At 40.5% G+C, this 12,545-nt stretch overlaps 2 protein-coding genes across 10 annotated transcripts in view; one reads left to right on the forward strand and one right to left on the reverse strand.

The window, feature by feature from the left end:
- Nucleotides 1-193: 193 nt before the first annotated feature.
- brms1la (BRMS1 like transcriptional repressor a) lies at nt 194-7,240 on the reverse strand. 2 transcript variants are annotated; one of them, XM_062041671.1, is made up of 9 exons: nt 6,845-7,074; nt 6,562-6,715; nt 6,375-6,465; nt 6,178-6,305; nt 6,015-6,094; nt 3,847-3,943; nt 3,634-3,723; nt 3,501-3,565; nt 194-3,427 (listed from the first exon to the last, which is right to left on the reverse strand). In XM_062041671.1, the coding sequence occupies exons 2-9, from the start codon at nt 6,698-6,700 to the stop codon at nt 3,329-3,331; spliced, it is 789 nt and encodes a 262-aa protein (XP_061897655.1). In that variant the 5' UTR covers nt 6,701-6,715; nt 6,845-7,074; the 3' UTR covers nt 194-3,328. The 2 variants fall into 2 exon arrangements, with proteins under 2 accessions (XP_061897655.1, XP_061897654.1); XM_062041670.1 differs by lacking the exon at nt 6,845-7,074 and adding an exon at nt 7,091-7,240 and having other exon boundaries at nt 195-3,427.
- Nucleotides 7,241-7,334: 94 nt separating this feature from the next.
- Nucleotides 7,335-12,545, forward strand: part of ralgapa1 (Ral GTPase activating protein catalytic subunit alpha 1) — a 142,795-nt gene continuing 137,584 nt past the window's right edge. For 3 of the 8 annotated variants that reach the window (XM_062041659.1, XM_062041660.1, XM_062041661.1), the window contains exon 1: nt 7,337-7,953. In XM_062041659.1, the coding sequence (XP_061897643.1) occupies nt 7,848-7,953 (106 nt within the window). In that variant the 5' untranslated portion in view covers nt 7,337-7,847. Of the gene's footprint in view, nt 7,954-12,545 lie in introns of all 8 variants that reach the window. The other 5 variants (XM_062041667.1, XM_062041665.1, XM_062041663.1 and 2 more) reach the window with 4 other exon arrangements.

Here is a 12,545-nt window from a genome sequence, read left to right on the forward strand (position 1 = left end):
GAAAGGGCCTGTTCACCACTGTGTTACATGGCCTTTCCTTTTAACAACACTCAGTAAACATTTGGGAACTGAGGAGACACATTTTTTAAGCTTCTCAGGTGGAATTCTTTCTCATTCTTGCTTGATGTACAGCTTAAGTTGTTCAACAGTCCGGGGGTCTCCGTTGTGGTATTTTAAGCTTCATAATGCGCCACACATTTTCAATGGGAGACAGGTCTGGACTACAGGCAGGCCAGTCTAGTACCTGCACTCTTTTACTATGAAGCCACATTGATGTAACACGTGGCTTGGCATTGTCTTGCTGAAATAAGCAGGGGCGTCCATGGTAACGTTGCTTGGATGGCAACATATGTTGCTCCAAAACCTGTATGTACCTTTCAGCATTAATGGCGCCTTCACAGATGTGTAAGTTACCCATGTCTTGGGCACTAATACACCCTCATACCATCACAGATGCTGCGTCATAGGGAAGATTTATGATCGCAAATGTTTTAGGTCTATTTTTTCAATGCCTGGCTGTCGATCGACTGACACACACTGCGCGATCGACCGGTAGATCGCGATCGACGTAATGGGCACCCCTGGGTTAGAGTATACAAATGAGTTTTAAGATGGGATTTAAATGCTTCTGCTGAGGTAGCATCAGTTAGTGTTGCTTATAGTTTAAGAAGTTCACCCAATTTAGCGTTTATTAGTTATCATGTGCGAACTACTCTCGATGGTCCCTGAATAGGAATAACTGCAACACCAGCCTGTTGCTGTTAGCCCATATAAGAAGTCATGATGCTAACACTAAAATGAATGAGCTAAATGTACATACATTCATAGATTTGCTTTCAGTCTGTATTCCCTCCTCCTCCTTTCTTCGCTTTATAGGCCGCACTGGATAACTAGGATCGTAAAATTATCAATCAGATAAAATTGCCCCACTTCTTCGATCATAAAACGATTCCACCAGCAGGTAGCAAATATGTCACGTCATAGGTTAGATTGTTTTGTTTTTTTAAGAAAATGTTCCATGCAGCTGAGATAGGCTCCAGCACCCCCCGCGACCCCGAAAGGGTCAAGCGGTAGAAAATTGATGGATATTCAAATTAAGTGTACAGGGTGCGCAATTTACAAAAAATTGTATTGTTTTTTTTTTTAACATTCTGCAGTTTGGAGCCCCCTCCTGTTTCGCCTGAAGCGATACTCCATCCATTTTCTACCGCTTGTCCTTTTCGGGGTTATCTCAGCTGCATACGGGCGGAAGGCGGGGTACACCCTGGACAAGTCGCCACCTCATTCAATCAAAACCATACTTGCCAACCCTCCCGATTTTTCCGGTAGACTCTCGAATTTCACTGCCCCTCCCGAAATTCTCCCGGGGAAACCGTTCTCCCGATTTTTACCCGGACAACAACATTGAGGGCGTGCCGTGATGACACTGCCTGTGGCGTCTGCTTTTTCTCCATACAAACAGCGTGCCGGCCCAGTCACATGTCGTAGGCGTCTTCATCAGACACACGCAAGTGACTGCAAGGCATACTTGATGAACAGCCATACAGGTCACACTGAGGGTAGCCTTATAAACAACTTTAACACTGTTACAAATATGCGCCACACTGTGAACCCACACCAAACAAGAATGACAAACACATTTCGGGAGAACATCCGCACCGTGACACAACATAAACACAACAGAACAAATACCCAGAATTCCTTGCAGCCCTAACTCTTCCGGGCTACAATATACAACCCCACCCATCTCCTGAATTTGGAGGTCTAAAGGTTGGCAAGTATGATCAAAACATAGGCATCAACTGGAAAAAAGAGGGGACTGTTTATTTGCTTCACAAATTAAAATACCGAAACATTTTGAAGTGCATCGATGGGAGGGGAAAAAAAGAAACAGATTTATTTAAGAAGGTAGCCAAGGAAATGGTGAACGTCGGCTTCATTTGGACCCCAGAAACAAAATACGAGTGAGATCATGGAGGAGAATGACGCACTGCAGGTATTTTACAAGACAAAGAATAAAAGCGTACACAAACCTCTTCACGCTGCATTTGTGCACTCCAAATTGATTTGCAATAACTCTGCATTTTGCGCAAATGTATCCAGAACAATAGCAAACCTAATTTGAAGCGGTATCGGGGCACGAACGGTCTTTTCTTCCAGATCTAAAGTACTTCCATCAATCCTCCTAACAAACAAACTTAAAGCCAGTCAATGTTTTCTTTCCATTCGCCGTCTGAAGAATCCTTCAAAACAACTCTCTCTCATTAATCTTTGCTTCGGACCTGCATCCATCAACTGCGGGAGGACCTTTTTGGTAGTGGTGTCAAATTAGTGGCACAAGCTCAGATGATTTCTTGATGCTGTCTGTTAGTTAACATCAGCATAGCCAATAGAGACGTAATAATTGTAATCTGTCCCAGTACTACAGCGGACATTCGGTACACCAAGATGCCTTGTTTTGGTGTGACGTCATAGGTCAGCCGGAAAAGCAATACATCATCATATACATATATCTGCGCTAAAAGGAATCAAGCAGAAGAAATCAGACTAATTTAGTGCATAAAAACAACTTTACATTTGCAAGGACTATCAAATTTATGTAATGAGTTTGGAAATGGAGGGGAAAATTGGAGAATTACAACATGAAAGTGTCCCCTCAAAATAAAAGAAATTACACATTTTCTTAGCCCAGCAAAGAAAGTGGTTAGATTTTTTTGTGTGGAACAGACGCATAATTAAATCCAAGAACTGTTTTGTAACTTGAAATACAGACATCATGACAAACCAGATGCTCGTTATAAAAAACAAACGCAAAGCATCCCTGAAACTGCATCATGAGCAGCTGCTTTGAGGATAAATGTCACTGTTCACAAAGACGCTGTTGAGCAAAATGCTGAGGCAAATTGTCAAATATTCCACTGATTTGGAATCGTGTGACAACAAAATAAACAGGGAAAAGGTGCTGAGCTGACCTGAGCATAGTGAGTCACATTGAGCTAACTGTTGAAATCCTCATGGAAACATGTACATTTCAATAGGATTATTAAACATGATCACATTTAGGAAGAATATGCTCATTGAGAATCCTGTTCCTGTTCTCATATTTTGCAATGAAATCAATAATTTGCTGTCCTGTTTTGGGCCCTAATAGAAAATTACTTTTTCTTTAAAGCGAGTCAGACTGTCTGCCATTGGTGTCTTCCAGCTTACTCACATGGTTCTCACATGTGCACTAGCTGATTGACGTTTTTTTGTGCGTGTTTTGTGTTGGTACAAAAGGTTGTGTTGCGCATGTGTCCGGGATCACATCTGTGGAGTTGCTTCTGTCTCAACAGTTGAGAATAGGTCGGTTTCTGTCCGTTCTGAATGGGAAGCTGGCGTTGTCAGAGTCCACCTTCCCTCTATGAGGGCCCAGGGTGGCAACAGCCTGGATGACAACAAACACAAATGCATCTTTAAAAATGAAGCTTGAATGAACTAAAATTAAGACATGGGCCTACCTTTCTAATAGCTGTCCAGTCCTCCAAAATGTCCAAATCAGGAAGCATGTAGACTATATAAGGGCGTATGCAGGGTTAAGGACAATGGTGGTCAGCATCAAATAAAACAGATGCATTAATAGTTGAAGGATATCAGACACCACTGAAGGCCGTCTCCTCTTCTTATCAGGACTTAAAGCGTCTCTTCTTTTCTTCCTCCCTGATAACTCGTCATTCCACAGCTCTGATGGACATAGAAAATGTTTAATGTTGAGTTACTGGCAGCATGTAATTGTAAAAGACGCTGTAGGAGTCTTTTATGGGAGAGAAAAAAAGCATGGATATATAAATGGAGTATGCATACTACCTGATGTTATATCGATGCTGTGTCTGTCTTCCTCCAGTCTTCTGATCTTCTCCTCCAGCTCACTTTGAACTGTGTCAAGCAGTAGCAGCTTTTCACTCTGCAGAAAAAAACCCATCTCAGAACAAAGCCTGTATTTCATTTTCTGCTTGTGCACCCAAGCCATTAATACAGCATTTATTGGAGAAGGTGATGTTAGAAAGAGATTTCAGTCCCGCCAGGACTTTGCTGTCTTTTTTTTCGTGATTGTTACGGCCTAAAATTCCTCATTTCGCTGCAGCATTTTCAAATGTTGCAACAATTTAAGGCTTATTTTTTTAATTTCATAGATTCGTAATCAGTGTCAAGTCTTTTTTTCTAATAACACCCCAAAAACCGCATTTCAACAAATTTAACAAAAATATGGTTGATTTGCATCTTAAATTAAACGTGTTGAACATTGACTAATTTACCAGTCCCCCCAGAATCTGGCGGGCATTATTTAAGATGCTTAAATTTGCAGTGGCTGCAGGATTAGGTCTCTGCTTTTTGCAGATGATGTGGTCCTGATTGCTTCATCTGGCCAGGATCTTCAGCTCTCGCTGGATCGGTTTGCAGCTGAGTGTGAAGCGACTGGGATGAGAATCAGCACCTCCAAGTCCGAGTCCATGGTTCTCGCCCGGAAAAGGGTGGAGTGCCATCTCCGGGTTGGGGGGGAGATCTTGCCCCAAGTGGAGGAGTTCAAGTACCTCGGAGTCTTGTTCACGAGTGAGGGAAGAGTGGATCGTGAGATCGACAGGCGGATCGGTGCGGCGTCTTCAGTAATGCGGACGCTGTATCGATCCGTTGTGGTGAAGAAGGAGCTGAGCCGCAAGGCAAAGCTCTCAATCTACCGGTCGATCTACGTTCCCATCCTCACCTATGGTCATGAGCTTTGGGTTATGACCGAAAGGACAAGATCACGGGTACAAGCGGCCGAAATGAGTTTCCTCCACCGGGTGGCGGGTCTCTCCCTTAGAGATATGGTGAGAAGCTCTGTCATCCGGGAGGAGCTCAAAGTAAAGCCACTGCTCCGCCACATCGAGAGGAGCCAGATGAAGTGGTTCGGGCATCTGGTCAGGATGCCACCCGAACGCCTCCCTAGGGAGGTGTTTAGGGCACGTCCGACCGGTAAGAGGCCACGGGGAAGACCCAGGACACGTTGGGAAGACTATGTCTCCCGGTTGGCCTGGGAACGCCTCGGGATCCCCCGGGAAGAGCTGGACGAAGTGGCTGGGGAGAGGGAAGTCTGGGCTTCCCTGCTTAGGCTGCTGCCCCCGCGACCCGACCTCGGATAAGCGGAGGAAGATGGATGGATGGATGAAATTTGCAGAAGTTGTCAAAATTGCAGTGCAAAGTAAATGCTTTTTAGGGATTTGTTGCAATGAATTTAAGGGGGAAGTCAAAGTTGCAATGAATTGTTGTGATTTTACCTCTCTAATTATAATAGGGAAACAGTATTTACTGAACAAATATAAACACAAAGACTAAGAAAATGGTTTTACCAACATGGCACACAAACATTTGCAAAATAGGCTTTATTCAGCCACACCAAGGTACATGTGTATTACTGCAAGGACAAGACTATCTCAGCCTTTACGGTTTTAAATAATTAATGCTCAAGACGAGTAAACGATACAAATAATCTTAAAGGACATTACTATAGAAATGACACTTTGTATACCAGCTGTACATTGGCTACTCTTGATAAATAGTGAATGAATGAAAGTCTGTAATTGTAAACAAGGAAGTGAAGACTTGGGGCAATGCATTATTTGAAAATGTCAGTGACTGGCTAAAATGTGCAGGGAAATTACAGAGAATGGACAAAATTGCAAGTCGGCACATAATTCGCTGGGATTGCTTGAATTTGCGTGAAATTGCGCAACCACAGCATGGCAAAATCCTTAAGGGACTGAGATTTGATTGTGTGCTTCCAAAATCATACTGTGTATACGACTTGTCCAGGGTGTACACTGCCTTCCGCCCGAGTGGTGGGGAAAGGCTCCAGCCCCCTCGCGACCATAAAAGGTAGAAAATGGATGGATGTATGGCATTTATACTCCTTTAACACTGCCTGACTGTTTTTGAAAAGCCCAAGAAAAATGGAAAGCTCACAAAAAGTGTGTACACATGTGCGTTCCTATCCTAACCTCCCAGTGTTGGCACGCTGCCTGGATCTCACACTCATACTTATTCTTCACAGACTCCAAGCACAACTCCTTGTAGATGCCTGACACAAAAAAACGAAAGAGACGGATAAAGTGAACACAAATGCACAAACGTTTGAGGCTTTAGAACGAGTGTTCAAATTACCTGCCACCTTTGTGCGGACCTGCATGTTTTCCAACAACACTGCCAGAGGATCCAAATATTCTGCTGCACGGCCGGCCTCCACCTCTGAAAGCTTGCTGTTTACCTGAGTGAGGCGTTCTCGATACAGCCTAAACAAACAAGTATTGTCTAAAACTAATGTCACAGAAAATCAGCTTTAGAAAAGATTTTGGTCTTACTGGTCTTTAAGATCGGTGAACTGTTTCTCCAGATTTGACATTTCATCCAAACACTCCATCCTTCTCCGCTCACAATCCTCCTCATCCATTTCTGGAACATGCAAAAGTAACAAATGTCATGCTTGTGGTTGCTTTTGTTTTGAGTTTCACCAAAAATTTGGGACAGTAAGGTCATGTTTATTCTCACCCGAGCTGTCGCCATCCTCTGAGACTGAGGAAGTGTCTGAATCTTCCTCCTCTGAGCTAGACCCATCCTGATCCTGCTCCTCCACCTCCATCTCCTCTGCTGTATTCTCCTTCTTCTCCCGATCGCGGTGCACCGGCATGGCAGCAAATTCTCGCTGTCAAAGAGTTTATTAAAGTAGATTTTAGCATTTGAAGGAACTATAGTTTTGTTTCAAAATAAATACGATTGCATTATGATCTTGACTTTTTGTTTGCTTACATTATGCATCAATTTGTCAACTTACTTTAAATTCAGATGTGCAATTCTAGTTTACGTCATGAAAGTCGTTGAATATTGTAAAATACTTTAGTTTTGATTTCATAAGGACAGTATTTTCCTGTGATATAGCTGTTGATCCTATTAATTGGACCATACAAAAGCTAAACAACGTCACGACAATAATATTAGCACGTTAGCTAGATAGCAAAATAACCACTTATCGCTAAATTATTTTGACGCTTATCTGAATACCAAATTAGGGCACACGTACGTATACGCGGATGGACGTTCGCTGCAGGAAAATCGATTTTCTCCGAAATATGTCCAAAACTTATTTTCCTAGTCTACAATGCCGCTTTTTAGAGCAAATGCTAAAAACATATCGCCTTTACGAGGTCTTTTAAGTGTTTTGGGAAATGTAGTTTATAAGGCATGATTCCAACCTATTAAAACCAAACAAACCGGTCATTTCGGACTACATTACCCACAAATCTACACTGACAGAGCGCTCGAAAGGCGTTATCGTTGAGTGCCTGTATAAATTGAAATCTTTGCGGCCGACATAACATTTAAAATGATTGGCATTGTTGTTTAATACACTTAAATATCGATGATAAAATAGTACCTATCATGAAATATGTTGGTCGTAAATGTATGTAATATGCATATTTTTTATCCTCCCTTCACCACAATGATGTTTTGCAAGTGATGCTAGCTTAGCAGCTACTCAACCCTCAGGTTTCGGACTGGTGCGGGAAGGAGATGCAATGGATGGATGCTATACCCGCCGCGGTTTATTAACGATGAGGCGTAGTGTAAATAAACGCTGTCCATTTGGACACAGTTGTCTATTACTTTGCATAAGTGTGGAAGGTTGCTAACTCCTAAGTCAGTGAGTAGCTGGCATAAACTACGTTTTGGTTATTGTTTGACGATAAACGCTAGCCGAAGCTGTCTAAATTGCTACCTTTTACAGCTAGCACTTCCTTGCTGGCTAACATTTATCACCAAAGTCCCCAGCCTCAGGAATGTTTTCCAAAAAGCCCCATGGGGACGTCAGAAAATCAACACAGAAAGTGTTGGACCCAAAGAAGGACGTCTTAACGAGGCTCAAACATCTGAGAATAGTCATAGGTAAGTTAAAGATCCTTGTTGAGATGCTAGCGTTGGTTACTGCGTGACAGTCTTGTCATAGGAAACTAAAGTACATAGAATAAAACAAAACCAACAGCTAAATGGCTATTAAACGTGTACAAGCTATTTAATGATTTTGTTGCATCCAGTCATCAAATATAATTGAATTGAATAGAATAGAAAGTACTTTATTGATCCCTGGGGGAAATTCAGCACCACAGTTCGCTCACAATAGACAATAATAAATATTATACTATATATATATATATATATGTATATATATATATATATATACATATATATATATATATATGAATATATATATATGTGTATATATATATATATATATACATATATATATATATATATATATGAATATATATATATGTATATATATATATATATATATATATATATATATATATATATATATATATATATATATATACATATATATATATATATGAATATATATATATATATATATGTGTGTATATATATATATATATATATATATATATATATATATATATATATATATATATATATATATATATATATATAAATGAAACAATATTTTGAATATTTTATAGACTTTCCGCTTTCCAAATGTAATATCACCCTAAAGTGTAGGCTTTTGTAATACGTTTTAACCCATTTTAATAATGTATGGTTTAATGTCTAGTGATTATTTTTAATTAAAACAGTTAAGAATAATAATTCACATTAAAATCAATCAAATAGTGTAGAAAAAACACTTTCTGTTATCACATGCACAATTAAAATAAGTGTTTTTAGCCTTGGTTTGAACATTGCCAATGTTGAGGCCTGTCTGACATCTTCTGGAAGACTATTCTAGATCTTTAAGCACCCGCAGGAGACCACTCCTTGAAGTTCTCAGAACTCGAGATGGTTCTAACATGTCAGAGATACTCTGGCTCAAGATCATGGAAAGACTTAAAGGCCTACTGAATTGCGATTTTCTTATTTAAACGGGGATAGCAGGTCCATACAAATTAAACAAAATGCTTATGGCAACATTCTGGTTGCATACTCATGGTACCGTGTCTGCGTATCCAACTCAAAGTCTTCCTGGTAAGAGTCTCTGTTGTCCCAGTTCTCCACAGGCCAATGGTAAAGCTTGACTGTCATCTTTCGAGAATGTAAACAATGAAACACCGGCTACGTGCTTGTGTTGCTGCAGCTGGCCGAAATACACCGCTTCCCATCTACAGCTTTCTTCTTTGCTGTCTCCATTGTTCATTGAACAAATTGCAAAAGATTCACCAACACAGATGTCCAGAATACTGTGGAATTTTGTGATGAAAACAGACGACTTAATAGCTGGCCACAATGCTGTCCCAAAATGTCCTCTACAATCCGTGACGTCACGCGCAGGCGTCATCATACCGAGACGTTTTCAGCAGGTTATTTCGCGGGAAATTTAAAATTGCACTTTAGTAATCTAACCCGGCCGTATTGGCATGTGTTGCAATGTTAAGATTTCATCATTGATGTATAAACTATCAGACTGCGTGGTCGGTAGTAGTGGGTTTCAGTAGGCTTTTAAACACAAGCGGAGCTGTTTTAAAGCCTATTCTTTGAGCAACAAGAAGCCGGTGTAATGAACAAAGCACTGGACTAATGTGATCATATTTCCGAGTTCTGGTCAGGACTCGAGCAGCAGTACTCTGGATATACTGCTGCTGCTTGAAGTACAAGTCTGAGTCGATTATTACCCCTGGATTTCTAACCTGATTATTAGGTTTCAAGGAAAGGGTCTCAAGGTGACAACGATAATAATAGTTTCTCCTTAGAAGGAAAAATGTTTTCGCAAAAACAAATTTTTAGACAATATGTTTCCTATTTTGTACGGTGGCTGACAGGGGCAAGCGCACAGGAACATCCAAACACAAATAATCCAAAACCAAATACAGCACACACAACAAGAAAATACTGCAATCACAAAAGTTCGCTTGGCTAATAGGGATATAAGCGTTGATCGAAGTTGGCCAAAAAAATACAGATTTATTTATCTTTGTTAAACAATTGGCTGTAAAAATGTGCCATGTTATTATACTATAAAAATGTTACAGCCAAGTGTAAAGACATAAAAAAATGTTTTACCTGTTGAGCATCCCAAATAGGAACATTTTTAAAGTCTAGCACCCAGGTTAGCATGGCTAAGTTATGTTTTGTTGTGGAAACTTGCAACACTTCTCCTAATGCAGCATTTATGTGATGACAGCCATTTTCTGCATGTTCGCATTGTTTTAATGATGTTGTATTTGTAACGTGTATGTATTTTAACTGTTTGAACTAAGAATGGGTACTGAATTCTGTATTTTTGTAGGCACTGAACAAATTCCGTCGGTACTACAGGGTATCGATTCACATACAATTAAACGGTGCCATCCTTTGATACCTTTGTTGCGTGTAACGTCACATCCGGTTGTAGACATTTGGTGGGCAAACAAGCACTCAAGCAGCACACAGAGCGGACTCAGCCTAACTGCCTGTAGGTAATGTTGCAAGTTATAGAAAACACTCACACGGTACAGTAGTAGATAATATTTGTCTATTATCAGACCGCTTCTACGTTAGCGCACCTTTGTTTATAATGTATATATTTCTGTTGTATTTACCTATATTTAATCTATTCATATATTTTTATGCTGCCCCTTTTTTGCTACAGCTGTTTTATACACGGTAATCTTCTGTAAACGGTAATTGTTATATGTATGTATATATGTATATCATATATATACATATATACATCAGTGTTTCCCACACATTCATTTATTTGTAGCGGCCCGCCACGAAATAATTAAGGCCTTTATGTTGCTGGTAAATAATATGGTTGTAGTAGTAGGCTAAAGTTAAATTATTTAGTATGCACTAATTAAAGGGGCAGAGCTTTAGGAGACATTTTAGCTTTTATATTTTTATAAGATATATTTTTTGTAAGAACCACAATTAATAAATATATTTCAGTGAATAACTTATTGTTCAAATCTGTATATAAATATGTACATAAAGTGTTGTAATTATATTGTGAAATGGATGGATGGATGGATGGATGGACGTTTAAAACAAAACTGTTATTATTAATTAGTAAGTATACATTTTTTTAGCCTTTTTAGAGAAAATCATATCATTGTAGTAAATTATGCAAATTACTCGATGATGTCATGGTGACCACGCCCATAGCCACGCCCCCACCGCCACAGGTATCTTGACAGTTTATGGGAAACACTGAATATATATACACTACCGTTCAAAAGTTTGGGGTCACCCAAACAATTTTGTGGAATAGCCTTCATTTCTAAGAACAAGAATAGACTGTCGAGTTTCAGATGAAAGTTCTCTTTTTCTGGCCATTTTGAGCGTTTAATTGACCCCACAAATGTGATGCTCCAGAAACTCTATCTGCTCAAAGGAAGGTCAGTTTTGTAGCTTCTGTAACGAGCTAAATTGTTTTCAGATGTGTGAACATGATTGCACAAGGGTTTTCTAATCATCAATTAGCCTTCTGAGCCAATAAGCAAACACATTGTACCATTAGAACACTGGAGTGATAGTTGCTGGAAATGGGCCTCTATACACCTATGTAGATATTGCACCAAAAACCAGACATTTGCAGCTAGAATAGTCATTTACCACATTAGCAATGTATAGAGTGTATTTCTTTAAAGTTAAGACTAGTTTAAAGTTATCTTCATTGAAAAGTACAGTGCTTTTCCTTAAAAAATAAGGACATTTCAATGTGACCCCAAACTTTTGAACGGTAGTGTATATATATATATATATATATATATATATGTATGTATATATATATATATATATATATATATATATATATTGTGGCAAATGCAGGAAACACAGCGTTGTTTCTTTGAGGTCTTTATTGTAAGACTGCCAACATAAGAATGCACAATAAAACACAATATGCACATTTATAGTGTGCCCAAGAACGTACATAAAACCACACCCATTCTGCTGAGTGTGAGCATGGTCCTAGTGCCCGCCACACAGCCCCCCCCCCCCCCCCCCCCCAAACACCCAGACAGCAAGTTATGGGGAAAAAGAAAACCTGTCAGGGGGCCTCACTCGCCTGCCGTAACGGCTACAATGTCCATCCCGCGAAGCGGGTGTGCCTTGTGGAGCAGAACAAACATCAGGCGAAAGACATTCAACCCGAACAGATTTTGGGGGGCGACCTCGGCGGGGGACTTGGCCCGGCAGTATTTCTTCACCTGCAACACAATGCGCCGGTTTAAGTCTGTCCAGAGAAACGCATTCCCTGCGCCCGCCCATATCCAGCACAAAGTTTTTAGGACCGCGTTCCAGCACCCTAAATGGGCCATCGTAAGGCGGTTGGAGGGGCGAACGGTGGGCGTCGTGACGTACGAAGACAAAACGGGCAGATTTAAGCTCCGATGGCACAAACGACTTAGGGAAACAGTGGTGAATCGGGCCGGGAGCCAAGGACCCCCTCGACAAAAAGGGAAACGGTCGCGGGGTACAACCCTCAGGTAAAAATCCCCCCGGAACGCGGAGTGGCTGACCGAACACCAATTCAGCGGGGGCCG

The sequence above is a fragment of the Entelurus aequoreus genome, linkage group LG03 (genome assembly GCF_033978785.1).
Source record: "Entelurus aequoreus isolate RoL-2023_Sb linkage group LG03, RoL_Eaeq_v1.1, whole genome shotgun sequence".
Lineage (NCBI taxonomy): Eukaryota > Metazoa > Chordata > Actinopteri > Syngnathiformes > Syngnathidae > Entelurus > Entelurus aequoreus.

What these genes read in the sequence shown, in the direction of transcription:
- brms1la (XM_062041671.1), bottom strand. Translation starts at nt 6,700, where the DNA reads ATGCCGGTGCACCGCGATCGGGAGAAGAAGGAGAATACAGCAGAGGAG. An exon ending in AGAGGATGGCGACAGCTCGG is followed by an intron (nt 6,466 to 6,561) that starts GTGAGAATAAAC and finishes TGCATGTTCCAG; the next exon opens with AAATGGATGAGGAGGATTGT. An exon ending in TTCACCGATCTTAAAGACCA is followed by an intron (nt 6,306 to 6,374) that starts GTAAGACCAAAA and finishes TTGTTTGTTTAG; the next exon opens with GCTGTATCGAGAACGCCTCA.